General features: G+C 44.5%; 2 protein-coding genes across 3 annotated transcripts; one reads left to right on the top strand and one right to left on the bottom strand.

Moving 5' to 3' along the window:
* Positions 1–4,174: 4,174 nt before the first annotated feature.
* On the top strand, positions 4,175–15,062 carry slc30a7 (solute carrier family 30 member 7). Its single transcript, XM_044199686.1, is given in 12 exon segments — positions 4,175–4,472; positions 4,748–4,849; positions 8,348–8,461; positions 8,598–8,685; positions 8,807–8,936; positions 9,029–9,163; positions 9,166–9,249; positions 9,426–9,476; positions 10,093–10,228; positions 13,463–13,553; positions 13,666–13,815; positions 14,502–15,062. Coding segments are annotated over 12 exon segments (1,209 nt in total). The 5' UTR covers positions 4,175–4,392; the 3' UTR covers positions 14,550–15,062.
* dph5 (diphthamide biosynthesis 5) lies at positions 15,060–27,882 on the bottom strand. Of its 2 annotated transcripts, XM_044199693.1 has the most exons (7): positions 27,605–27,878; positions 24,246–24,370; positions 23,040–23,148; positions 19,841–19,961; positions 18,826–18,865; positions 17,419–17,522; positions 15,060–15,480 (listed from the first exon to the last, which is right to left on the bottom strand). In XM_044199693.1, the coding sequence occupies exons 1-7, from the start codon at positions 27,737–27,739 to the stop codon at positions 15,248–15,250; spliced, it is 867 nt and encodes a 288-aa protein (XP_044055628.1). In that variant the 5' UTR covers positions 27,740–27,878; the 3' UTR covers positions 15,060–15,247. The 2 variants fall into 2 exon arrangements, with proteins under 2 accessions (XP_044055628.1, XP_044055629.1); XM_044199694.1 differs by lacking the exons at positions 18,826–18,865; positions 19,841–19,961 and having other exon boundaries at positions 15,060–15,530; positions 27,605–27,882.

Genomic DNA, 27,882 nt, shown 5'->3' on the forward strand with positions numbered 1-27,882 from the left:
AGAGGACGCCGCGTTCTGCTGCGTCTTGTCATTTTAATCGGCTGGTATTTCCTGTCTGAAAGAAGAAGATGGAGCTCTTTGTTTCCCAGAAGAGGCTCCGTCAGCAGCTGCTGGCCGTCGTGTGGAAACCGACACATCTTCATCCTCATCCTCTCAGCTCTGATGCAGCTCCGGCCGATCCGTCTGAACCGAGTCACTCTTCAAACTCTCAGAACTTTATTTAAATTCAAAGTTTCCACAGACGTGTTGAATGTTTCAGGGCTGCAGACGGCCTGAGGTTTTGGTCCTGACAGACTGCGGCCTCCTGCCGGAGGGTCTGAAACTGTTTGTGTCCGGGGTGGGAGGGGCCAGCCACCATCTGTCAGGGCCCTGGAGGCGTACTGGCCCTGGAGGCGTACTGGCCCTGGAGGCGTACTGGCCCTGGAGGCGTACTGGCCCTGGACGCGTACTGGCCCTGGAGGGAAGGTAGACTGCAGGTGGTCTCCTGCTCAGCAGAGCGAACGCTTCGCTGCAGTCTGCCTCGGCCGTGGTGACGGAGGAAACCGTCTCGATGAACTTCTGGCCGTGTGAGAGTTATTTTAAGAATGACTTGAAAAATTGTGAACTTGTCCTTTTAAGAGGAAACAAAAGGGCAACCGGCGGCGGTTAAAGGGTTAAAGGAGACTCGTTGTGGTCCAGCTGGTGACTGCAGAGAACCTGAACTTTGGTCTGAAGAGGATCAGTCAGAGAGAAGCCGGAGTGAAAAGACTGCGAGGGGCGGAACGTCACAAAATGGCCGCCTTTTCTTTACCTTCACTGTTGTGGATAAAATGTTGCGTCGGTCCGAGCTGCAGTTCCTGTAACGTCCACCAGAATAAAAGCTCCATCAAGAAGATATTAGGCACTGTATGAAAATGATTGGGGTGGGGTCCAAAAGCCCCCCCAAACTTAAAACTATAATACTGAGTTGGTGCAACTCGTTTCAGCATTACTAACTGAAAGAGTCAAAGCATAAATCATTTGATACGGTGTAATCTAATACAAACCGTAATATATTAATAATAATAATAATCACTTTCACAATGCGCTCAAAAGCAAATCCTGTGTATTCCAGTCGCTCTGTATTTTAGAATAAAGATGCTGAATAAAAGGCAGCTGGTAGCGATAATGTTTAATCTCTGATATTCATAAACACAAAGATATTCTGTTTCTTGTATGTGACCTTAAACTTTTAACATATCGACTCAGCACTTCTGGATTGGCTTCAAGAGGTTTCTCTTCAGACCTGCAGTTCACTTTCGACTGCGAATAGCAATGACCTCCGGCCAACCAATCATCCCCACTTCCTGTCTCTGCTCATCCCCACTTCCTGTCTCTGCTCATCCCCACTTCCTGTCTCTGCTCCGACCTGCAGCTGCTGGTGTTTAATCCTCAGTGTGGAGGAGGATGGAGCTGCCGCCGTTGGTGAGTTGGCGTCTTCTTCTGATGAGGTCACTGAGGTTTGTGGTTGCCATGGAAACCGATGAGTGAGTCCTCTCATCACTGCGTGCGCTCACACACACACACACACACACACACACACACACACACACACACACACACACACACACACACACACACACACACCATGAAATAAACGTTGATTTCTGGCAGAATAAAGCTGCGTTCAGTCAGGATGAACGTCGCCGGGGGAGGAAGCCTTCACTCGGCTCGTCGGTGATTTAACTCCTCGTTCAGGGCGACATGTTGACCCTGGTGACAGGACAGGACCTGGTCTGTAACAGACAGTCAGCAGGACAGAGACTAAAGCCTCCTCAGGGGGGGGGCGCCGCAGAGCTGAAGGGGAGGCCAAGATACTGCAGGAGGTGGATCTGAGTCAGAAACCACCTCAGAGTCCTAACTCAGATCTGAACTCTCAGACATGAAACTCACATTGCATTGTGCCTCCCTAACCCCCCCCCCCGAGTCTGGTTCTGCTCGAGGTTTCTGCCTCTTAAAGGAAGTTTTTCCTTGCCGCTGTGGCCAAGTGCTCATGGTGGGATCTGTTGGGTCTCTGTAGTTAATATTATTAAGAGTTCAGTCTGGACCTGCTCTGTAGGAAACGATGAGATAACTTCTGTTATGAACTGGTGTTATATAAATAAAACTGAATTGAATTGAACATCGAATCGTTCAGCGTGACTCTCACTTCCAGAGGACGTCATCGTCTCTGACGTCCGTCCAGAATAAACCTCCAGAAACCAGCTGAGACGCCAGAGAAGAAAGCGGCTGCAGAACCTGCCTGAGAATCCTGCTGTTTCTAAGTTTCCTTCAGTCTCACAGTGATCCAGAGACAGCTGTCTGTCCGTCCACGGGTCCACTGCAGACAGGAGCTGCTGACTGCTGGTTCGGCTGCTCTGATGGGACAGTCTGACTACATGTGAACACAGACGGCTAACAGACGTGTCTGTAGAGAACAGCAGACCGTCTGATGGCTTTAACGTTTCCTGCCGACATGTTTGTTCCCAACAGGCCTTTATGTTGCTGTTAGCGTGTTAGCGTCATCACACTGAGCTGAAAAAAAGCAGCAGAAGGAAAAACCTCAGAGATCCAGATTCAAACCAGGGGACGTTCACAGTCCCACACAGATCTTATTGTTTATTGTTGGTGTTTTGGAACCTTTTGGATTGTTTTTCTTTTCTTTTTAGTTTTATTTCAGTTTCACTTTTCTTCCTTTTCACATGGATTCAAGTCGTAGCTGATCTTTATTTCTGCTTGTTTAGTCTCTTCTTGTTGTGCTGATGCTGTGTGGGTTTTAAATTGTTGCTGCTGTTTTTGTGTGGGAGGCTAAACACTAAACTGAGATGTTTGTCGTCCATGATGAACCCTGCTCCGACCCGTGCAGCTCTGACGCCCCCTGCTGCTCGCTTCACTGCTGCAACACAACAAGGAAACTGCTTTATTCTGAAATATAACTGCAGGTTTCCAAACTCACAACTTAAGGACAACAAAGGTAACATGAGTGCAACTTGTGAATGCTGTATGAATAGATTGTTTTACTGATGTATTGATGAGCCAGCAGCATTTTATTGTTGTTTAATAGTTAAATTTCCTGCTTGTTTTATGAGATCGGCTTCTGTTTCGGACGTAAAGTAACTGCTAACTTTAACTGCCAGATAACTGTAATGAAATAAAAAGTACTGTCAGCCGAGCAGACCTCTCCAGGTTCCTCCCAGTTCATTTAGCCTTCAGTCCCTGTTGCCGTCTGGGTTCAGGTCTACACTGAGTCTGGAACAAAGAGCAGTTCTGTGTATTTGTTGTTGTTGTTGTTTCTTTAAAGAAACTGTTTGACTTGAACGAGTGGCAGCGGCAGCACACTTTAAACCTAAATGACTTCAACTGTTTCAGTATAAACAGTCCAAAGTTAATAAATAAATAATAAACTCATATAAAGTTATATTATGTGTCAAAGCTCTGAGATGGTAAATTAAAACTGTCACCATCTCATTTTGATCTACTATCAAACTTTGGCCTCGTCAGCCAGAGATTGAAGACAAAGTCGGAGACAATAAGTCTTTTAAGCTTTTGACTTTGATCTCTTCTTTTTTTTATTTGCATCACTTTTTAAACTCGTTTCTCTCCCAGCTGCAGACGGGCTTCTGCACATCGTGGCAGCTATAATAACTGAAAATAGCAGTTTCATTTAAAAAGATTGACTTTATTTGTTTATTATTATTATTATTTATTAATTATTATTTACTGCACACAAACGAACGTTAGTTCATTACAATCCACGCGAGAAATAAAGACGACGCAGAACAACAACACTGTAAAGATAAATAACACGTTCACGTTCAGTTCAACACCAAATAAAGTGTCAGAGTTTTTATAACCAGCAGCAGGTGTAGCAGCAGTAGCAGCAGCAGCAGGTGTAGCAGCAGTAGCAGCAGCAGGTGTAGCAGCAGTAGCAGCAGCAGCAGGTGTAGTAGTAGGTGTAGTAAGTGCAGTAGTAGGTGTCGCAGCACTAGGTGTAGTAGTAGGTGTAGTAAGTGCAGTAACAGGTGTAGCAGCAGTAGGTGTAGCAGCAGTAGCAGCAGGTGTAGTAGCAGCAGTAGGTGTAGTAAGTGCAGTAGTAGGTGTCGCAGCAGTAGGTGTAGCAGCAGTAGGTGTAGTAAGTGCAGTAGCAGGTGTAGCAGCAGCAGTAGGTGTAGCAGCAGTAGTAGGTGTAGCAGCAGTAGGTGCAGTAGGTGTAGCAGCAGTAGGTGTAGCAGCAGTAGGTGTAGTAACATCAGTGTCATCAGTCAGTGTTTGAGTAACTGGAGCGCCTTTATTGTGAAACCCGAGCAGAGCGGAAGTGGACAGTTAGCATCCCGTAGCTCTGCTGCACAGTGAGAGTGTGTGTGTGAGTGAGTGTGAGTGTGTTCAGGTGTGAAAATGTTACCTCTGTCTATTAAAGACGACGAGTACAAACCCGCCAAGTTTAACCTGCTGGTGAAGCTCTCGGGATGGTTCAGGTAAACTCACCGCTGCTAGCTGCTAACGGTGGCTAACTGGGCTAACCCACAACCAGCTGACTCTAACTGCTAGCCTGATGCTAACCGGCTAGCCTAAACAAATGTGTCCCACTGTTAGCATGTCCGTATTAAACTGTTTGATCCCACTGGCAGCTGTTAGCGTGGATTATCGGCGGTGTGTTGTGTGTAAATGTGACCGTCGGGTGTGAACTACCCGGGTTTCTCGGGTTTCTGGCTGCTGTGGTGGAGCTTTTCTGACTGTTGTGTGTTTTCAGGTCGATCCTCGCGGATAAAACCTCCAGGAATCTGTTCTTCTTCCTCTGCCTGAACCTCTCCTTCGCCTTCGTGGAGTTAACGTACGGCATCTGGAGTAACAGGTAAGCTAACGCCGTTAGCATCAGCCGCTGCGTCTGTTTGTTCTGCTCAGGATGTGCCACGTATGTGTTAGCATGGAGCCGCTGTGTGTGTGTGTGTGTGTGTTAGCATGGAGCCGCTGTGTGTGTGTGTGTGTGTGTGTGTGTGTTAGTGGAGCCGCTGTGTGTTAGCATGGAGCCGCTGTGTGTGTGTGTGTGTGTGTGTGTGTGTTAGCATGGAGCCGCTGTGTGTGTGTGTGTGTTAGCATGGAGCCGCTGTGTGTGTGTGTGTGTGTTAGCATGGAGCCGCTGTGTGTGTGTGTGTGTGTGTTAGCATGGAGCCGCTGTGTGTGTGTGTGTGTGTGTGTTGTGTGTGTGTGTGTGTGTGTGTGTGCATGGAGCCGCTGTGTGTGTGTGTGTGTGTGTGTTAGCATGGAGCCGCTGTGTGTGTGTGTGTGTGTGTGTGTGTGCATGGAGCCGCTGTGTGTGTGTGTTAGCATGGAGCCGCTGTGTGTGTGTGTGTGTGTTAGCATGGAGCCGCTGTGTGTGTGTGTGTGTGTGTGTTAGCATGGAGCCGCTGTGTGTGTGTGTGTGTGTGATGCGGTCATCGATAAACTGATTCGCTCAACACTTCCTGTTAATCACTCAGTGACGTCAGCTGTTTCTTCTTCACTTGACGAAAATGGAATTTTTTTTTTTGTCCTGCATGTTTAATTTGTAGTTTTCGCAGCCATGTTTGATGTGTACAGTTACCATGGTTACAGGTAGAGCTGAAACAGTGGGGTTAATCGATTAATTGATCAACTCATCAGTGCTGCAAGAAGCACTCAGATCCTTTACTCAAGTAAAAGTACCAATACAGCAGTGTAGAAATACTCCATTACAAGTAAAAGTACATGAGTATTATCAGTCAAATGTATCTGAAGTGAAAGTTCTCTTTTCTCTTTTCTTTGAGACGATTATTTAAAGTATCGGAGCAGTTTAGAGGTGAAACCTTTTATTGTGAAAGGTCACAACATCTGGTTTAATCTTTCAACTGAAAAGTACCTCGTAACTCCAGCTGCCAAATAAACACAGCGCGGTGAAAAGTACAGTACTTCCCACGTGTGAAGTAGCAGAAAATGGAAATACTCGAGTACAAGTACCTCAAAACTCTACTGAAGCACAGTACTTGAGTAAATATGTATATATGTGTGTATGTGTGTATATATATATATATATATATATATATATAAAATTACACTTACAGTGGTGTGAAAAAGTGTTTGCCCGCTCCCTGATTTCTTATTTTTTTGCATGTTTGTCACTTAAATGTTTCAGATCATCAAACAAATTTAAATATTAGTCAAAGATAACACAAGTAAACACAAAATGCAGTTTTTAAATGAAGGTTGTTATTATGGGAAAACAAAATCCAAACCTACATGGCCCTGTGTGAAAAAGTGATTGCCCCCTAAACCTAATAACTGGTTGGGCCACCCTTAGCAGCAACAACTGCAGTCAAGCGTTTGCGATAACTTGCAGTGAGTCTTTTACAGCGCTGTGGAGGAGTTTCGGCCCACTCATCTTTGCAGAATTGTTGTAATTCAGCCACATTGGAGGGTTTTCGAGCATGAACTGCCTTTTTAAGGTCACGCCACAGCATCTCAATAGGATTCAGGTCAGGACTTTGACTAGGCCGCTCCAAAGTCTTCATTTTGTTCTTCTTCAGCCATTCAGAGGTGGACTAGCTGGTGTGTTTTGGATCATTGTCCTGCTGCAGAACCCAAGTTCGCTTCAGCTTCAGTTCATGACTCCACCATAAAAAAGAGACTGGGCAAAAATGGCCTGCATGGCAGAGTTCCAAGACGAAAACCACTGCTGATCAAAAAGAACATTAAGGCTCGTCTCATTTTTGCCAGAAAACATCTTGATGATCCCCAAGACTTTTGGGAAAATACTCTGTGGACTGACGAGACAAAAGCTGAACTTTTTGGAAGGTGTGTGTCCCGTTACATCTGGCGTAAAAGTAACACCGCATTTCAGAAAAAGAACATCACACCAACAGTAAAATATGGTGGTGGTAGTGTGATGGTCTGGGGCAGTTTTGCTGCTTCAGGACCTGGAAGACTTGCTGTGATAAATGGAGCCATGAATTCTGCCGTCTACCAAAAACTCCTGAAGGAGAACGTCCGGCCATCTGTTCGTGACCTCAAGCTGAAGCGAACTTGGGTTCTGCAGCAGGACAATGATCCAAAACACACCAGCAAGTCCACCTCTGAATGGCTGAAGAAGAACAAAATGAAGACTTTGGAGCGGCCTAGTCAAAGTCCAGACCTGAATCCTATTGAGATGCTGTGGCATGACCTTAAAAGGCAGTTCATGCTCGAAAACCCTCCAATGTGGCTGAATTACAACAATTCTGCAAAGATGAGTGGGCCAAACTTCCTCCACAGCGCTGTAAAAGACTCACTGCAAGTTATCGCAAACGCTTGATTGCAGTTGTTGCTGCTAAGGGTGGAGCAACCAGTTATTAGGTTTAGGGGGCGATCACTTTTTCACACAGGGCCATGTAGGTTTGGATTTAGTTTTCCCTTAATAATAACAACCTTCATTTACAAACTGCATTTTGTGTTTACTTGTGTTATCTTTGACTAATATTTAAATCTGTTTGATGATCTGAAACATTTAAGTGACAAACATGCAAAAAAATAAGAAATCAGGAAGGTAAACACTTTTTCACACCACTGTGTGTGTGTGTGTGTTGTACATAGATATAATATATAATTATACCTGATTTCATGTCACCTGTATCTTAGTTGTAATTTAGCCTCGAACATCACGTGCAGTTTGTTCAGACTGAGTTTATGATGTTTATCTTACAGTGACTGTCAGGTGTGTCACAGTATTGATCAGTCTGCTGATCATTTTCTCAATTAATCTTTTGATTTAATAAATAATCTGTTCCAGTTTCCATGGTGACGTCTTCAGATGTTTAATGTCTGAAAAACAAAGAAAACTAGGAAATATTTACATTTGAGAAGCTGGAACCAGAAAATCTGCCGTAAACAAACGAACATCGTTCTGTAACTAATATTTCAGCTCTGCAGGTGTGACTGCCAGGTGTCTCAGGTGATGCTGCTGGACTGAAACCAGTGAAACCAGTGAAGCGACCCGGAGCTTCAGAACATCTTCCTGTTGTCCTCATGCCGAGGCACTGCCTCTGTTTCCCTTGCAGAGTTACTTTATTCCTATTTTCACTCCATTATACGGTTTATACACACACACGGGAGTGATGGCGGCGCCCCGGAGCAGTCGGGGGTTCGGTGCCTTGCTCAATAGCCCCTCTGCAGCGCCCAGGAGGTGAACTGACTCCAGACCAGTTTAACTCCTGCTGATACGTACTGATACTGATCCAGTTCTCAGAAGCAGCCTTTTCTTGTGGACGGTCGTCGCGTTCAGTCTGAACTCGTCTGCAGCAACCGGCTGAGACTCTGTTCGCTGTTTTGCTGACGCTGTGTGTGTTGTGTGTTTCCTCTTCAGTTTAGGTCTGATCTCAGATTCCTTCCACATGTTCTTTGACTGCACCGCTCTGCTGGCAGGTCTGGCAGCCTCCGTCATCTCCAGGTGGAGATCCAACGACAGCTTCTCCTACGGGTGAGACGATCAGTCTGGGCTCTGTTAGTCGGGTCTGACGGTGCTGGTCTGGGCTCTGTTAGTCGGGTCTGACGGTGCTGGTCTGGGCTCAGTGTGTGTTGAGTGTTTTCAGCCTGTTGTTGCTGCTGTCTTTCAGTTACGTCAGAGCTGAGGTTCTGGCCGGCTTCGTCAACGGACTCTTCCTCATCTTCACAGCCTTCTTCATCTTCTCTGAAGGAGTCGAGGTAACACACACACACACACACTGCATTAACCTGTCTGTCTCTGTCTCCCTGTCTGTCTCTGTCTCCCTATCTGTCTGCATTAACCTGTCTGTCTGCATTAACCTGCCTGTCTCCCTGTCAGAGAGCCCTGGAGCCTCCTGACGTTCACCACGACCGTCTGCTTCCTGTCTCTGTTGCCGGTCTGCTCGTCAACCTGGTCGGGATCTTTGTTTTCCAGCACGGAGGCCACGGACACTCGCACGGAGAGGGAGGTAATACCTGCAGAACATCTAGAACCTGACTGTAGAACCGCACCGCAGCTCACCAGAACCTCACTTCTCTAACCGGTCCGTCTCTCTCTCAGGTCACGGTCACAGCCACTCGCTGTTTAACGGCAGTGTGAATCACGGCCACAGCCACGGAGGACGCGACCACCAGAACAAACATGCAGACCGACACAGCCACGACGGACACGGACACAGCCACGGCACACTCGGACACGCCACGACGGACACGGACACGACGGACACGGACACGATGGACACGGACACAGCCACGGCGGCCATGACGATCCACACTGTCACGGTGAGAGTCTGCACCGACGGATGGACTCTGAGGAGGAAACAACAGTCGTGTTTGTGTCGTGATGTTTTTCACCTCATCAGTAGATTTTAAGACGAGTTCACCTTGTCGTGCATTGATTGTAATTTAATTTCAAAGTTAAACCAAAGTATTTCTTCTCTGTTGTGCGTTTGTTACAGATGAGCTGCTGCACACTCCGGGGAAAGGTTCCAGTAAACAGATCCTGCAGGGTGAGAACCGGTCCCATCTCAGACCTGGTCTCTAACAGACCGGGGCACCACGATAAACCTCATCTACATACCACACACACATTTTAATAACAGACATTCAACATACAGTAACTCATTTTAAGATCCATAATTGTACCTGAAGCATTTGTGATGGCTGATTTATTTTTTTCTCCAAACTTTATGTATTGAAACAGATAATAGAGAACAGGCGTCGAGAGTTAAAAGACAAAAACAAAAAACACGAACAAAGAAGTGGTTTGAGAAATGAAATAAGCTTCTTGGTAACGTTACAAATATAAAAAAATATATCTGTGTAAATAAATACACATACTACGTAGACAAAATTCAAATAAGGACCTAAAAACACACAATATGGACTGAAAGTTTGTCATGTGATGAACTTCAAATATATTTAATGTGGGCAGGACTTTGGCTAATCAGCTCAAACAACCGATGCAACATTTCTGTAGAGATGAAACAGATTCAGCAGCTTCTGATCATCACAAACAGAACAGTGAGGAGCAGGGACCACTGGGGGGCGCTCACACACCGTCTCTCACCGTCACAGCCATATATATATATATATAAATAATATGTGTGTGTGTGTTTGTTGCAGGCGTCCTGCTGCACATCATCGCTGACACTCTGGGCAGCGTCGGTGTGATCATCTCGGCTCTGCTGATGCAGAAATACGACCTGATGATCGCCGACCCCATCTGCTCCATGCTGATCGCCCTCCTCATCGGAGTCAGGTGACTCACACACTTCTTCTTCTACAGGAACTCGCTGCTCTTAAAGTCAGCTGCAAACAGCTGAAGCGGTCAAACACTTGAGTTATTTTTTGTTTCTGTATTTTCAGACCTGTGGTCAAACTGAACTAAACAGATGTTTAGAGTCACTTCAGACACTTTGTTGATGTAGACTTGATGATTTCTATTTGATGGAAAGACGCAGCCATAAAAAACATGGAGTCTTCTAAATATTCAGCTTCTATGAAGAGCTGCAACAACGTGATGCACAATCTAAATGTTACTGTGAGACCGAGTGGCGATACAGCTGCTTATAAAACATCAAAGCTGCTTAAAGACAAACGGGCCCAACAACAGTGTCTGTGCTGGTCAATTTAACCATGGTAGTAACTGTAACAACTGTAGTAGCTGAAGTAACTGATATAACTTGTGCCTGAAGTAACTGTAGTAGGTGTAGCTGTAATAACTAAAGTAGCTGTAGTAACTGAAGTAACTGAAGTAACTGAAGTAGCTGAAGTAACTGTAGTAACTGAAGTAGCTGAAATAACTGTAGTAGCAGTAGTAGCTGTTGTACCTGAAGTAGCTGAAGTAACTGTAGTAGGTGTAGCTGTAATAACTAAAGTAGCTGTAGTAACTGAAGTAACTGAAGTAACTGTAGTAGCTGAAGTAACTGTAGTAACTGAAGTAGCTGAAATAACTGTAGTAGCAGTAGTAGCTGTTGTGCCTGAAGTAGCTGAAGTAACTCTAGTAGGTGTAGCTGTAGTAACTAAAGTAGCTGTAGTAACTGAAGTAACTGTAATAACTGTAGTAGCTGAAATAACTGTAGTAGGTGTAATAACTGTAGTAGCAGTAGTAACTGAAGTAGCTGTGGTAGGTGTAGTAACTGTAGTAGCAGCTGTAGTAGCTGTTGTACCTGAAGTAGCTGAAGTAACTGTAGTAGCTGAAGTAACTGTAGTAGGTGTAGTAACTGTAATAACTGTAGTAGCAGTAGTAGCTGTTGTACCTGAAGTAGCTGAAGTAACTGTAGTAATTGTAGTAGCAGTAGTAGTGTACTAGCTGTAGTAGCAGTAGTAACTGTAGTAGCAGTAGTAACTGTAGTAGCTGCAGTAGCAGTAGTAGCTGCAGTAACTGTAGTAACTGTAATAACTGAAGTAGCTGTAGTAGTGTAGTAGCTGTAGTAACTGCAGTAACTGTAGTAGCTGTAGTAACTGCAGTAGTAGCTGAAGTAGCCAGCTGAGACCACACTGACGGACAACTCTGTGTGTGTGTGTGTGTGGTCAGCAGGAGTAAAACAGGAAGGTGAACAATAGTGAGGTCACTTCCTGTTTGCCTCCTGCTGTTCTTATAGAGAAAGTTAAACTGTTCTCAACAGTCGAACTGCTGCTTTAATTTCCATTTTCAGGTTCTAGATGATTTCACTTTGTTTCCCTGAAGAACCTGCAGACAGAACATCACAGTCTGACAACATCACAGTTTCTTTAATTAAAACTAGAACCACCTCAATAACTTTCTAAGGGGCCCACAGAACCCCTTAAATGACCCCTAGAACCTCTTAAATGACTACTGTAACCTCCTAAAGGATCAGTAGAACCTCCCCAATTATCTCTTCAGTGAGCCCTAGAATCTCCTCAGTGACCACTAGAACCTTCTGAAGAACCCTTAGAACCTCTTAAAGGACTCCTAGAACCTCCTTAATGACCGCTAAGATCCTCCACACTGACCATTAGAACCTCCTAAAAAAAACTCCTAGAACCTCCTCATGGATCCCCAGTTAAAGGACCCCTATAACTTTCTGACAAAATATCAAACATAGAAACTGTGAAAATGAATGTGACTTTGTTCATTTCTTACATTAAAGAGCTTTAAAATGTCGGAGCGTCCGTGAACGCACCCCTGAGGGAACATTTGTGAACAGTCTCTGCTCTCGGCTGCGTCATCGTGTGATGGTAACAGAAATGTTAAGTAAACAGTGACTGTGATGGAGTGTCTCTCCGGTTTCAGCGCTCTGCAGGCTGATTCCACAGAAATGACCTGAAACCAGCGTCTGCCTGGAAGGAAGGAAATCAATCTAAAACCTGATGGATACTTTGGAAAATGGTTTCCACTAATGTCAAGAATGTGCAATTAGTAGGTAATGGGCTCCAACATGCCAAACCACCGGTATGGAACTGGAAATAGTTCTGGAGTCCGGCCTCGGCTCACTTGCTGATGTGGTTTGATAGGCTGGAAGTGAACGCAGCTGCCGATTTAAACAGTCAGCAGAGCGGAGCTGCGGTCAGCTGAGAAGCCTTCCTACAACCACAGGCGTCAGGTTACTGCAGCTGGAAACTGCTGAACTCCACTTAAAAATCTACAGATTCTTCACATGGATCTGAGCTGCACTGCAGAGTACAACTCAGAACAAACTCCAGTTAAAAATGAGTAGATTTTGGATTTAGAGTTAGTCTTGTAGATGGCAGAAGTAGTAGTAACTGTAAATGCAATATTTGTTGTTGTGGTAGTAATAACAACAACTGCAATTGCAGCATTGGTAGTAGTATTTGCTGTAGTTGTTGTTGTTGTTGTAGTAACTGCAATTGAATAATTGGTGGTTGTAGTAGCAGTATTTATAATGGTAGTAGTAGTACCATTTATAGTAACAGTTGTAGTACTATAAAAAAATAATAATAATAACTTCTTTATATAGTACCTGTCAAAACTACTGTTACAAAGTGAACAAACAAAAGAAAGCAGAACAATCTAATACAAAATCAGTCAACAAATAAAAATAACACAGCTGTTAAAAGTAACATAAAAGAACAGATAAAGTTAGTAACAGATTAAATAATTAAGAAAAAGCTGCAGTCTTGAGAGACGATTTAAAAGAACGCAGTGAATTTCCTAGTCTAAGTTCCTCAGGTAAGCTATTCCAAAGGGTTGGAGCCCTAACAGCAAAAGCCCTGTCGGTCCTCCGCCTTGACCGGGGAATAGCAAACGGGGCCTTATCAGAGGCTGGTGAGCGTCTCGGTGCCACACCACGCAGGGCCTTCAAAGTCAAGACTTCACAATCAATTGTAAAACGGACAGGCAGCCAGTGAAGGGAAGTATCTGCAGAGTCAAGGTGCATGTGGTTTGTGCGAGTGTCCAGGTTGTGATGTCAGTGGTCTCTGCTTCAGAGGCTCCACCCCTCACTATCAGCTGTTAGTGTTGACACATGTTCAGTCCGTCTCTCTGACCGCTCTGACCTCTGACCCTCAGCGTGGTGCCGTTACTGAGAGAGTCCATCGGGATCCTGATGCAGAGAACTCCTCCGTCACTGGACCACGCCCTGCCAGAGTGTTATCAGAGGGTGAGTACAGACCACGCCCACACTAAACCCCGCCTCCAGCAATACCTGGAACACATCCATTTTGTTTCTATGTCGGATGAGTCTAATTCCTGGTTTATTGTGTTGTGTTCAGGTGCAGCAGCTGCAGGGAGTGTACAACTTGCAGGAGCCTCACTTCTGGACTCTATGTACTGACGTTTACATCGGAACATTAAAGCTGCTGGTCGCCCCCGACGCCGACACCCGCTGGATCCTTAGCCAGACACACCACATCTTCACACAGGTGAAGTAGTAGTTTATTTGAGGTTGTACTGGTGAAAATTACAAATGACCTTTTAATTGCATCAGACAATGGACTTGCCTTAGTGCTGCGTTCGACACCATTGACCATCACATCCTATTACAGAGACTGGAACATGTAATTGGCATTAAAGGAGCCGCACTAAGCTGGTTTAAATCTATCAGATCGATCTCAGTTTGTACAAGTTAACGTTGAGTCCTCCGTGACTAACTTTGGCGTGCACGGAGTTCCACAAGGTTCTGTGCTTGGACCGATTCTATTCACCTTTATATATGCTTCCTCTGGGCAGTATTATTAGGAAGCACTCCATAAACTTTCATTGTTATGCAGATGATACCCAATTATATCTATTGATCAAGCCAGATGAAACTAACCAGTTAACTAAACTTCAAGCATGCCTTAGGGACATAAAAACCTGGATGAGCTGCAATTTTCTTTTGTCTTTAAAAATATTATAAAGAGTACGGTCTAGACCTGCTCTATAGGAAAAATGTAATGAGATAACTTCTGTTATGAATTGGCGCTGTATAAATAAAATTTAAATCAGAATCAGAAATACTTTATTGATCCCAGAGGGGAAACTCTTGAACCACCAATCACCACACAGGTACATGACTGCACCAGAAAAGTAGTAGTAGTAACCTGCTGTCACTGTGTTGTCTCTGCAGGCCGGAGTTCGACAGCTGTACGTTCAGATCGAAATGGCTGCCATGTAGAAGCTCCTCCTTCTCTGAACACCTGGGACCAATCCCCTTCAGTCTGCTGCTGCAGGTGACCTCTGACCCATACCCCGAGTCACTGAAGGTCAGACTGAGACCGGGGGGGCAGTAAGAACTTGACTGTGATCTCCCATGATGCTCCAGCCCAATGCGTCCTGGATGATCTCAAACTACCCCCCCACCCCTTTTTTAACCTTACCTGTCCGTGTTGGCGGGCAGCGTGACAACCCCCCCCCCCCCTTCCTGGCTGCACTTTGTAGACTGGAGCAAAGCATTCTGGGTAAGTGCCTTCATCATGAATCAGAGACGCTCTGAGCCTGCTTCCTGTCCGGCCCGGCCCCCCTGTGACATCACTGCTGGGACCAGACTGCTGCCATTTGATTGGTCCGTGGTGTGTGTGATGTCCCTCTGTGTTTTTTAACGTGCCAAACCATGTGACCAAACCATGTGACCAGTCTGGTGGGTTTGTCTTTTTTTCAACTGTAATAAATAATTCTGTTTCTGAGCTGATTATTGATCTCCATCTTTATTGATGACATCACATCGGACAGTTTCCCACAATTCAATGTTTCTACAAATCAGTCTGTTCAGTTTGACAACGACAAATGTTTCTCATCTGGTTCACATGTTTGTTTTTATTATAATTATACTATTCAGTTGATAAACACCATCCTGCAGTCTGTCGTGTGTGTGTGTTACGAGCAGTAGGTGGAGCTGTCGACCATGCGCAGGTGTTGCAGTGCATTTGGTTTTGCGTTCATTCGCAGCATGTCCACCTCCAGCGGGTGGAGTCGACCGGTGACGACCAGCGAATGAAGTGGACCGCCAAGGTCACATGACACCAATTGCTGTAACGTTGCTGTGCAGATCACCTGATCGTCTGCGCCAAGCCGGGCCACGCCCACACAGACAGTGTCCTCCGTCACACCTGGAGTGGGCAAAGACGCTGGTCTGAGAACAGCTGATTGGCTCTTGTCACTGTCAGCAGCCAATCAGAAACATGAGCTTTAAGTCTGATAGCATGCTAACAGTTTAATTTAGATCAGTGAGTTAATTAGCCAGGTAACACTAGTTAGCATAGGGTCATATTTTAGCTTGCTAACAAACAGTAGCATAATCTAACACGTTAGCATTCTAACAGAAGTTTACCAGCAGGTTTTATTAACATAAATTAGTTTAATGATGTTGCTTTAACTTCCAAAACTTCAACTGAATCAATCTATCCATCCATCTACACACAGTGGTGTGCAAAGGTGTTTGCCCCCTTCCTGATTTCTTTTTTTTTTGCATGTTTGTCACTTAAATGTTTCAGATCATCAAACAAATTTAAATATTAGTCAAAGATAACACAAGTAAACACAAAATGCAGTTTTTAAATGAAGGTTGTTATTATTAAGGGAAAACTAAATCCAAACCTACATGGCCCTGTGTGAAAAAGTGATCGCCCCCTAAACCTAATAACTGGTTGCTCCACCCTTAGCAGCAACAACTGCAATCAAGCGTTTGTGATAACTTGCAATGAGTCTTTTACAGCGCTGTGGAGGAGTTTTGGCCCACTCATCTTTGCAGAATTGTTGTAATTCAGCCACATTGGAGGGTTTTCGATCATGAACTGCCTTTTTAAGGTCATGCCACAGCATCTCAATAGGATTCAGGTCAGGACTTCGACTAGGCTGCTCCAAAGTCTGTCAGCCTCACTAGAATGCTGTATCAAAATCACATAAGTTTCGGCTATTATGCAACAGATGTTGAATAAACAGCAAACAGTTTGCTCAACTTATCTCCACTAGGCCACTCCAAAGTCTTCATTTTGTTCTTCTTCAGCCATTCAGAGGTGGACTTGCTGGTGTGTTTTGGATCATTGTCCTGCTGCAGAACCCAAGTTCGCTTCAGCTTGAGGTCACGAACAGATGGCCGGACGTTCTCCTTCAGGAGTTTTTGGTAGACGGCAGAATTCATGGTTCCATTTAGGAGCAAGTCTTCCAGGTCCTGAAGCAGCAAAACAGCCCCAGACCATCACACTACCACCACCATATTTTACTGTTGGTGTGATGTTCTTTTCTGAAATGCAGTGTTACTTTTTACGCCAGATGTAACGGGACACACACCTTCTTTGTCTCGTCAGTCCACAGAGTATTTTCCCAAAAGTCTTGGGGATCATCAAGATGTTTTCTGGCAAAAATGAGACGAGCCTTAATGTTCTTTTTGCTCAGCAGTGGTTTTCGTCTTGGAGCTCTGCCTGCAGGCCATCTTTGCCCAGTCTCTTTTTTATGGTGGAGTCATGAACTCTGACCTGAACTGAGGCAAGTGAGGCCTGCAGTTCTTTGGATGTTGTTGTGGCGTCTCTGAATGGCTGAAGAAGAACAAAATGAAGACTTTGGAGCAGCCTAGTCAAAGTCCTGACCTGAATCCTATTGAGATGCTGTGGCGTGACCTTAAAAAGGCAGTTCATGCTCGAAAACCCTACAATGTGGCTGAATTACAACAATTCTGCAAAGATGAGTGGGCCAAAACTCCTCCACAGCGCTGTAAAAGACTCACGGCAAGTTATCGCAAACGCTTGATTGCAGTTGTTGCTGCTAAGGGTGGAGCAACCAGTTATTAGGTTTAGGGGGCAATCACTTTTTCACACAGGGCCATGTAGGTTTGGATTTAGTTTTCCCTTAATAATAACAACCTTCATTTAAAAACTGCATTTTGTGTTGACTTGTGTTATCTTTGACTAATATTTAAATTTGTTTGATGATCTGAAACATTTAAGTGACAAACATGCAAAAAAGTAAGAAATCAGGAAGGGGGCAAACACTTCTGCACACCACTGTACATCTGTTGAGCCAATCAGATGTGCTGAGGAGCTGTCACTCACCTAGCTCCGCCCCCTCCTCTCTCCTCCTCTGGATGATCTGAATCAGCTGATCTGCAGCCTGACTGACCGTCATGAAGCGAGGAGGCTCGTAGATCTTCTTCCCTCTGAAATCAAGAAGAAAATCAATATGACGCTTCAGTCAGAAATATTACTCGTACATTTCAAGTTTTTCATAAAATGCCATTTTTATTTATTTATCCTCAAAGTATTACGACTTTTGTCTTTTTTTTTTTTTTAGTTTCTCAAAATTTTATTTTTTTATTCTTAAAATATGACTCTTACATTTAATGACTTTCTTATAATCAAAAAACATTTACAACTTAAAAATCACAAAAATGATTGTTTTTCTCGTAAATTGTATTATTTTCTTTATATATAACTTTTTGTCTTACATTTAATGACTTTTTGTCTAAACATGGTAAATACATGTGGATCTGGGGGAAGCCGGGATCGAACCGCCGACCCTCCTAATGTTGACTCCGTAAAAAGTTTACAGCTTTTTTCTTATAAATTTTACTTTAAAAAAAAAACAAAAATTGTCTTACATTTCATGACTGTTCAAAATATTACAACTTTATTCTTAAAATATTACAAGTTTCAACCTGATGACAAACATTAATTTAATTAAGACGTTTTACAACTTTCCCCTCACGAATGTGAAATATTTGACAAATCCATCAATGTTGAGTTTTACCCAGATTTAGGACAAATTACATGAATGTATTTATACATTAATTTGCAAAATAACTTTACAGGTACCCCTTAAATTGCACCTTAGAAGAACGCAGGACATCTTACGCCCACGTAGGTGTAAACGGAGAATTCAATAGATCGGCGCCATCGTCACCGATACCCGATCCAGCTGTCTGAGCCAGTATCGGACCGGTGCGTCCCTAAAGGAGGCGGGGCTGATCTGAACCCCTGAACTCAACATATCAGGAAGTGCTGAGTCAAAGGCGGCCGGACGTGTTTCTCCTCTTCAGTTCTGACTGAAGAAGAATCAAAGTGGACTTTTGAGTTGCTGTAATATTTAATCTCCGACGGCTGAGAAACGTGTCGGAGATTAAATATTACAGCTCGATGCTCCTGCCTCTAACATGGCTATGAGCCAACCGGAGCTAAGGATTACGGGGCCTCTGATTGAGATGAGTCAGTGCCAGAGGAGGAAGAGCTGCCTGTCAGACTGAACTCTGGGCTGAAACTGCACACAGTTGGTTTATTAAACAGACTTTCAGTCCGATTGTGATTCAAGTCTCCAGCAGGTCTCAGATCAGCAGCTCTGATCTCATGTTTCTGTGAGCTCATCCTGAGGTTCACCTCAGACCGCTACACACACGCTCAGAGAATAACGGCTGGATGACATCAGATAAACCCAGAGCAGGATCTGGACCTGGTTCTGGTTCTTACCTCATCATGTTCTCGATGCTCTGCTCTTTGACTTTGATGTCTGTCAGTAAAAACAGAATAAAAACACATTTGAATCAGTTTAAATGAAACTTTCCTCTCATGTTCAGATGGATGAAAGAACCACTACTGACGCTTGTAGTATTCTTAGTAATATTTCTGTCAGTTTTTGTTGGACTGTTCCTTTAATCAGAAGTTCTGTCCAGTTCAGATCTTTATTGTCCCTCAGGAGGAAATTCATAAAAATAAACAGAATAAAAACACAATAAGTCAAGAACTGGATCTGTGTTATTGTAAGAGAACTTCAGAGATTCATCTGCCAGTTATTTTCTCATCTGATTTATAACGAAGTCTGTGAAATCAGTAACTGACTGGACCTGATCCGATCAGAGACGGATGATGGACGACGTCTGTGTTTTTATGGTCTTTTATTCTTTTATTTCCTGTAATGAATATTAAGAACCAGCTGAGACACACACACTCAGAGCTCATTACACAAACAGTCACCAGCAGGTTATCCAGCTCCCACAGGGCTTAGTTTGGGGGGGGGGTGGTCCCTGGGGTGTGCGTTGGTGATTGATGGTGGTCTGCTCTGGATAAACAGACACCTGGTGGCGCTCCAGGAAAAACTGCTCAACCCTGAACGCACCGTCCAGCTGCTGCATTCAAGTTCTGATCCCTGCATCTACCCAGTCCACCTTAACCGGACCAGTCCACCTAAAGACCTGAGTATCTGGACACGGTGTGGATCTGTCCAGACCCCCCCCGGATCTGCCGGAAAGTTTCAGTCTTCACGGCTACGTGAACGTTACTGCCTGAAAGAGCCGGTGTGCTGCGTTCGTGCGTCGTCACGTAAATAACAAACCCCGGCACTGAACAGGAAGTAGCCCAACGCAGACAGAAGGTCCGTCATCGGCATTTATTTTGACATATTTTCACTTAAAGCACCGTGTGTGTGCGTGTGTGTGTGTGTGTGTGTGTGTGTGTGTGTGTGTGTGTGTGTGTGTGTGCATCTCACCCAGCAGACAGAGCGTGTGCAGTCCAGCTGTTCTGTTTTTACAGATTTTGTCGTAGAAGCTCTCCGGTCTCCACGTCTCCGTCCAAAACACCAACGACACCGTCTCCCCGAAATTATACAGCTGACACACACACACACACACACACACAGGTCATGTGCATGTGTATAAAGAGGAAATTAAAGCCCTGTGGGTGAAGCTGTTATCAGCTGGTGAACGCAACACCACACACACACTGACGTTCAATCAAAACCTCTAAAAACATCAACAGCAGGTCTGAGGTCAGCTGGTCTGTTACGGTCTCGTAAACCAGAGCCAGCGCTTATCTTCGATTTCAGAAAATGTTTGAAAACATTAGCAGCCATTTTGGAAGTTTCCACTCCAACAGAAACTGCACTGGACGTGTTTTTATTGTGAATTTCTATTTTATATGTTGGATTACTTTACTTTGTATATTTTGACCACAACACCAAAGCCAATTCCTCGTATGTGGAAACCTACTTGGCAATAAACCGGATTAACAAACCTCTTACAGAAACAGTAAGAAACTGAATAAGAGTTAAAGGGAAAGCTTTCGATGAATATCTGGTGCTTTAGTTCAGATCAACATCTGCGGCTGCTTTCTGCTTTATGACAGATGCAGCAGAAAAAGCTCGGGGGGCCCTGAGGAGAGGGGGCGGGCCTTTCCACAGACAGCAGGGGCTGATGGGACGGACTCCCAGCGGAGGGAGCACGGAGCTCATTTACATGCCCCGCCCCTCATTAGCATATTAACGACCTCCCAGTGGAGACGCCGCCCGCTCTGTTAGCATTAATGCTGATCTGTGTGTGTGTGTGGACAGCTGGGTCCTGCTCTCCGATTGGCTGCTCTGACAGGTCAGTTATTGATGAGGTCACATTCACTTTTATAACAACATCAGTTTAATGAGTTTCATCGGGAGCCGCAGCAGATGGGACACGCGGGGGAAGGTCCTGCCCTGAGCTCTGACTCCCAGGCAGACGTCGTACCTGCCAAACACTCGGCTGCGTCCCAGAGAGTGGCAGTGATTTGTCTACGGTCTCTCCTGCAAAACCAAAACCATAGGACAGTAGAAACCTGCTGCGCCTACGCATCGTTCTTGGATTAGAGACATTTTCTTCTCTTTTAAGAAAACTATTCCCAGACCAACAACTGTCTTTTATTGTTGTGTGCACACTACGTACAGATATATTTGTCTCGTAACTACAGTTTCAGTGACTAAATCCCTTTTTTTGTGTCTATATTTAGTTTTTGTTTCTTTCCTTTTCTGTTTCGGATGAACTGAAGCTCAACTCGACACTTGTGTTTTCTGTTATTTAGAAATTCAGTACATAAAGTTTGGAATTAAAAAAACTTAAGTCCTAACAGCTCCTTCTTTAGCCAATCAGCATCCAGGAAACGCGCTCCTCAGTCTGGTCGCTGTGACCTGCTGCAACTAACAATAATTTGATCAAAGTATCTTTTGATTATTTTCTCCATTAATCAATTAATTGTTTGGTCTTTAAATTTAAACAAAATAGTGAAAAAGTTATTGGAGATGAATTTAAATGACTTGTTTTGTTCAACCATCAGTTAAAACCTCAGTTTACTTTAATTTATGACAAAGAAATTCATCATATCCTCAAAGTTTGAGACGCTGGAACCAGAAAACGTTTGGTATTTTTGCTTTTAAAAGATTTGCTGTTAAAATTGTTGCATCAGAAGTATTTAGTGAACATCGATCGCAACGTTAAGACAATTCTGCCGATTATGTCAAGAAAGTTTCACACCACAAAAGCAGAAGATGGTGGTGAGACAGTGTGAACCCGACGTCGTCACTGCGTCTGAGGCGACACCCACACGACGACCATCTCCGTCCACACTAAGACGCCTGAAAACGCACATCACATGACCATTACACTGAGCATGTGCGTGCAAACAGGAACAGGAATAAAACAAGCAGGGAAACGTGAAACTGCTCTTCACAAAAGATAATGTTTTTATTAAAACGTCGTAAACGGCATTTAGTTCGTCTCTTTTCCGTCAAAGTCTATTTGTGTCTGAAAACAGACAACATAACATCCGTCAACGTTCAAACTCAAAAACTCCACAACACAAACGCCGAGTTCACGTTAGCCGACGATGCTTCACGACGTTACACATGCACTCGTTTAGTTGGGCTGTTCTTTAAACTGCATTTGCTTTACAGCAGAAGGCTGATGCTAAATAACACGTTCAAAATGGCTGAACACACTAACAGCAAGCTAAGCTAAGCTAAGCTACTAGCAAACGTTTAAACATGGATGCATCAAAACGAATCCATTATAGAAAACAACGTCCATGAAACAGAACCTGCAGTCACAGTCTTGTACATTCACAGAAGTTTCTGGACTCTGTGGATTCGCACTGTGGCAGAACTTCACCGTGTGTTTGCTAGAAGAACTTCGGGGTTCTGATGTAGTCTGGACCAGGAACGTGGTGATGGTCTTACACGCTTACACACAAACGCATTACGAGTCTCCTCCCGTCACTCGGGGAGTACAACGTGCAGGATACCTTCTGTAAATACATCCACGCTAGTTTTTGTTGTTGCTCCGTCCACATCTGCACATTCGAACGTTTTCCCGCCATTCAGCAGGAACTACGACTTGATTAATAACATGATCCCGCCAGGCACCGGCGCCCCCTGTAGGGCTGATAACGCCGCTGAACTTGGGAACTGTCACAAATCGCTCGAATAACAGCTTGCCTCCTGCGCACGTGGGCAGCAGTAGCATCATAAAATGCTGAATGTAACTGCACCGCAGCCGCTAGCATCGACAGCAACGCCGGTTCGCTATTCACGTTGAGTCATGCTTTGTGTTTGTTTTTCTTCCTGAAAACGGTTGCGTGACACGTCGTTACTGATGAGACCCAATCAAGAAGCGAACGCGGGTGTCTGCCTCCGTTTTTGCCCGTCCGGACTAGAATGCAACCCCGGAGTTCTCGAACAAAAACGGGGGCAGCAGCGTCCAAACGTCTCCGTTTCAGGGGCTCGAAAACGCCGCAGTTGTGTGGACGCTAGCTGTAAACCTTTGCGTTTAAAACGAAAACGTAGCAGTGTGGATGTAGCTAAAATTCTGTTCAGAAAGAAGAGAGGGAGAGTACACGCAAGCTCTGCCTGTCAGGCTCAGCTCAGGGTAAACAGGTGTGTTGCGTCGTACCTGCAGACCACAGCAGCCCACTGCGTTCATGATGGAGGCGTTGTGAATGACTTTGTACGGTATCCCAGCATTCACTGCTCTCAGGACCAGGTCACTGTGGGTGGTGGCTCTGCAGGGAGACGTAGTATCAATAAGTGATGTGTTACTGTGCACACGTTACAGAAAACAAACAATAACGCATCCTCCGCGTCAGTTTACATTTTTACATCTGAAGAAGCAGTACTCGGTCTTCAGTCTGCCTGGAAGGATACAGCGTTTCCACAGATGTTAAGTATAAGTTTTTTGTTTTTCTATATTTTTATTATCGTCATCAAATCTCACGTTCGGACCCAAACCAACAACACGTCAATCCGTCCCTCAGTACTGTCTCACTTCCTGTCTCACTTCCTGTCTGCGTCCCTCAGTACCGTCTCACTTCCTGTTTGTGGCTCTCAGCTCCTATTGGTTCCTGCTGAAGACGTAAATCTTTAAAAACACAGATCTGTAGTTTCCTGTTTAAAAAGGCTCAGTAGTTTCCTCAAACAGCTGCTCGCTGTAGTTTTTATCAGACTAACAGCAGGAAACAGAGCATCTGTTGGGGACTATTTCCAGCGGCGGATGAATCCACATGTGGTGCTGTAGTGAGTGTTTGGGGCAGCAGGACGGTGTGTGTGTGTGAGTCAGAATAAACTACAGTGTGTGTTCGTGGTGATGAAGGTGCAGCAGAGCGGCTCGCTGATGTGTTTTAACAGTTTCTGCGGCTCAGAGGACGAAGATCCATCAGCTGCGATACCGAGAGGAGCAGCTCAGATTAAATTTCCCCCTCAGATCTGCGTTGGAATCACAGAGTAACGTACTGAGGTCACAGACGAGGTTAAACCAGTGTGATAAAAAAAATAAAATCACCATTTTTAGTCTTTAGTGGGACCAAAAAAGAACCAGCTTCTCTTTTCATGTAAACTGTAAAACCAGCATTCACATGAACAAATGTCAACAGAGTTTCAGACCGCGAGCTGAAGCTCTGCACTCTGTTATTAACTCTGAGAGGAATCTGGTGGTTTCGGGGAGAAATCTGCAGAAATGAAGGCCGAGCTGCTCTGAGAGAAGCTCTGCGGTCACATCAAACTCTTCCCGTGCTGACACAGCAGACCTCAGCACTGTGGGATCAATACGAGCTGCTGCAACATGGAGCTTGTACCGTCCTGATACGTGGACAACATGACTCACCCGAACGGGTCGCCCACCACCAGGAACGCCACATCGGTCACGTCAGCACCCTTCAGGATCTCATCAGCCCCCTGTTCAACCAGGTCTCTGTCGGCCAGGATCAGCTCCTTCCCATAATACTCCTCCTGAGGACGACAAATAACAGTTATCATCCTGCTGAAGTAGCTAATGCACAGCTAAAATACTAACACACTGCGGAGGTAGCTAACACGCTGCTTAAGAACCCGGTTATACAACTGAGACCGCAAACGCTGTGCTAAACTAGCTAACACACTGCTAAAATCTCTAAGACACTGCTAAACTAGCTAACACACTGCTAAAATCCCTAAGACACTGCTAAACTAGCTAACACACTGCTAAAATCCCTAAGACACTGCTAAACTAGCTAACACACTGCTAAAATCCCAAGACACTGCTAAACTAGCTAACACACTGCTAAAATCCCTAAGACACTGCTAAACTAGCTAACACACTGCTAAAATCCCTAAGACACTGCTAAACTAGCTAACACACTGCTAAAATCCCAAGACACTGCTAAACTAGCTAACACACTGCTAAAATCCCAAGACACTGCTAAACTAGCTAACACACTGCTAAAATCCCTAAGACACTGCTAAACTAGCTAACACACTGCTAAAATCCCAAGACACTGCTAAACTAGCTAACACACTGCTAAAATATCTGCCACGCTGATAAAGTAGTTAACAGAATGCTAAAGCAGCTAACAATGATACCTTCAACCTTGTCTGCTTCTTAAGGAAATTATCGGTTATTTGCTTTTAGTGTTCAATTTTCCAGTTTTCAGTTCCTCTTTAATATTTCTGAAGTCAGACACTGACTGCCTGTCTCCATTTCATCCATGAGAATAAACCAAACACAACACAGAAGCAGCTCCGGTAACTAGCACAGTGGGAGCTACGGTAGCTAGCACAGTGGGAGCTCCGGTAGCTAGCACAGTGGGAGCTATGGTAGCTAGCACAGTGGAGGCTCCGGTAGCTAGCACAGTGGGAGCTATGGTAGCTAGCACAGTGGGAGCTATGGTAACTAGCACAGTGGGAGCTCCGGTAGCTAGCACAGTGGGAGCTATGGTAGCTAGCACAGTGGAGGCTCCGGTAGCTAGCACAGTGGGAGCTATGGTAACTAGCACAGTGGAGGCTCCCGTTGTTCGCCCCCTTCCTGATTTCTTATTTTTTTGCATGTTTGTCACTTTAATGTTTCAGATCATCAAACAAATTTAAATATTAGTCAAAGATAACACAAGTAAACACAAAATGCAGTTTTTAAATGAAGGGTGTTATTATTAAGGGAAAACTAAATCCAAACCTACATGGCCCTGTGTGAAAAAGTGATTGCCCCCTAAACCTAATAACTGGTTGCTCCACCCTTAGCAGCAACAACTGCAGTCAAGCGTTTGCGATAACTTGCAGTGAGTCTTTTACAGCGCTGTGGAGGAGTTTTGGCCCACTCATCTTTGCAGAATTGTTGTAATTCAGCCACATTGGAGGGTTTTCGAGCATGAACTGCCTTTTTAAGATCATGCCACAGCATCTCAATAGGATTCAGGTCAGGACTTTGACTAGGCCGCTCCAAAGTCTTCATTTTGTTCTTCTTCAGCCATTCAGAGACCCCATCAACAACATCTGCAAAGATCTGCAGGCCTCATTTGGCCTTCTCCTTCAGGGTTTTTGGTCAGAATTCATGACTCCACCATCAAGAAGTCTTCCAGAATGGGCAAAAAACAGCCCCAGACCATCACACTACCACCACCATGTTTTACTGTTGGTGTGATGTTCTTTTCTGAAAAGCGGTGTTACTTTGACGCCAGATGTAACGGGACACACACCTTCCAAAAAGTTCAGCTTTTGTCTCGTCAGTCCACAGAGTATTTTCCCAAAAGTCTTGGGGATCATCAAGATGTTTTCTGGCAAAAATGAGACGAGCCTTAATGATCTTTTTGCTCAGCAGTGGTTTTCGTCTTGGAGCTCTGCCATGCCGGCCATTTTTGCCCAGTCTCTTTCTTATGGTGGAGTCATGAACTCTGACCTTAACTGAGGCAAGTGAGGCCTGCAGTTCTCTGGATGTTGTTGTGGGGTCTTTTGTGACCTCTTGGATGAGTCGTTGCTGCGCTCTCGGGGTAATTTTGGTCGGCCTCAATGACTTTCTTTCTCATTTGTTCCTGAATTTCTTTGGATCTCGGCATGATGTCTAACTTTTCCAGATCTTTTGGTCTACTTCACTTTGTCAGGCAGGTTCTATTTAAGTGATTTCTTGATTGAGAACAGGTGTGGCAGTAATCAGGCCTGGGGGTGGCTCAGAAACTGAACTCAGGTGTGATAAACAGTTATGTTTTAACAGGTAGGGGCTTGATTTTCACAGAACCATGTAGGTTTGGATTTTGTTTTCCTTAATAATAACAACCTTCATTTACAAACTGCACTTTGTGTTTACTTGTGTTATCTTTGACTAATATTTAAATTTGTTTGATGATCTGAAACATTTAAGTGACAAACATGCAAAAAAACAAAAATCAGGAAGGGGGCGAACACTTTTCACACCACTGTACATGAATAAGACATTTTGACATAATACCCATTGACATAGTGCAAAAGGTGAAACTTCTGTCAAAGCTACGCTCGCTATGCTAGCTTTACAAGGTTGATAAGTAGCTAGGTACAGCCCCGCTAGCTTCGCTACATCAGTGACAGTTACCTTCCAGTGTAATGTTATGACACGAGCTGCCGGTGAAAAGTGGAATATAAGCAGCATCATGTTTTTATGGGACATACAAACATCACCAACATCATCATGAACACTTTGTAACTTTGTTTTGAAAGGTGCTATATAAATAAAGTTTTTATACAGGGGGAGGTACGTGACATACTGTTTATAAGAACCATAACTGCAGTGACGAACCAATCAGGATCAGACTCAGTCGATCAACAGACCATCAGCACTACAACATCATTATAACAAACATTTGTGTATGTTTTTATGTAAAAATAAAATATGAGCCAATACTTTATTATATTCTTATCTCAAATATCAATACTGGTATCGGCCTCAGGAATCCAGGATCGGTCGAACGTCAGGTTGATTATTTGATGTGTGATTTTGCCTTTTTCATGATATTTATTATAGTGTAATAACAGTTTCCAGCACGTTTTTACATTTAGCAGAGTAGATGCAGTCTGTTGTGTTTACATTGTAAGTCCTGGGACTGAGAGACGTCACTTCCTGCAGAAAACGTATCTCACCTGAGACTAACCTGATCTTGCCTCTAGCTAAACATTACATCTAAAAGTCAATATCTAACTTTCCCCCGGTTCCTTCACATCTACTGTCTGTCTGTCCGGACTCACCAGAGCCTCCTTCCCCACAGTCAGGATGGAGGTGTAGGCCTCCAGGTAAACCCTGGAGCAGCGCTTCACCGCCTGCAGACCCTTCACCGTGATGTCCGCCGCGTCTCCCAGCCCCAGGCCGACCAGGTACAGCATCCTGCCGGCTTCACCCTGCCGCTGCTGGCCTGACAAGACCTCACAACCGCTCCCTGAAAAGCTTAAATCAGTCTGCTAACGTCGTCCTGCTTTCACGTGTGGTCTCACTGGACTGACTGGAATACGGCATGCCGTAAACTGTT

The sequence above is a fragment of the Siniperca chuatsi genome, linkage group LG6 (assembly GCF_020085105.1).
Source record: "Siniperca chuatsi isolate FFG_IHB_CAS linkage group LG6, ASM2008510v1, whole genome shotgun sequence".
Taxonomy (NCBI): Eukaryota; Metazoa; Chordata; class Actinopteri; order Centrarchiformes; family Sinipercidae; genus Siniperca; species Siniperca chuatsi.

Excerpts from the sequence above, each read along its gene's own strand:
- dph5 (XM_044199693.1), bottom strand. The coding sequence starts at position 27,739 with ATGCTGTACCTGGTCGGCCTGGGGCTGGGAGACGCGGCGGACATCACG. Across the intron at positions 19,962-23,039 it reads TGGGCTGCTGTGGTCTGCAG|CTGTATAATTTCGGGGAGAC; the intron begins GTACGACGCAAC and ends TGTGTGTGTCAG. Across the intron at positions 18,866-19,840 it reads GCACACGCTCTGTCTGCTGG|ACATCAAAGTCAAAGAGCAG; the intron begins GTGAGATGCACA and ends TTTTACTGACAG.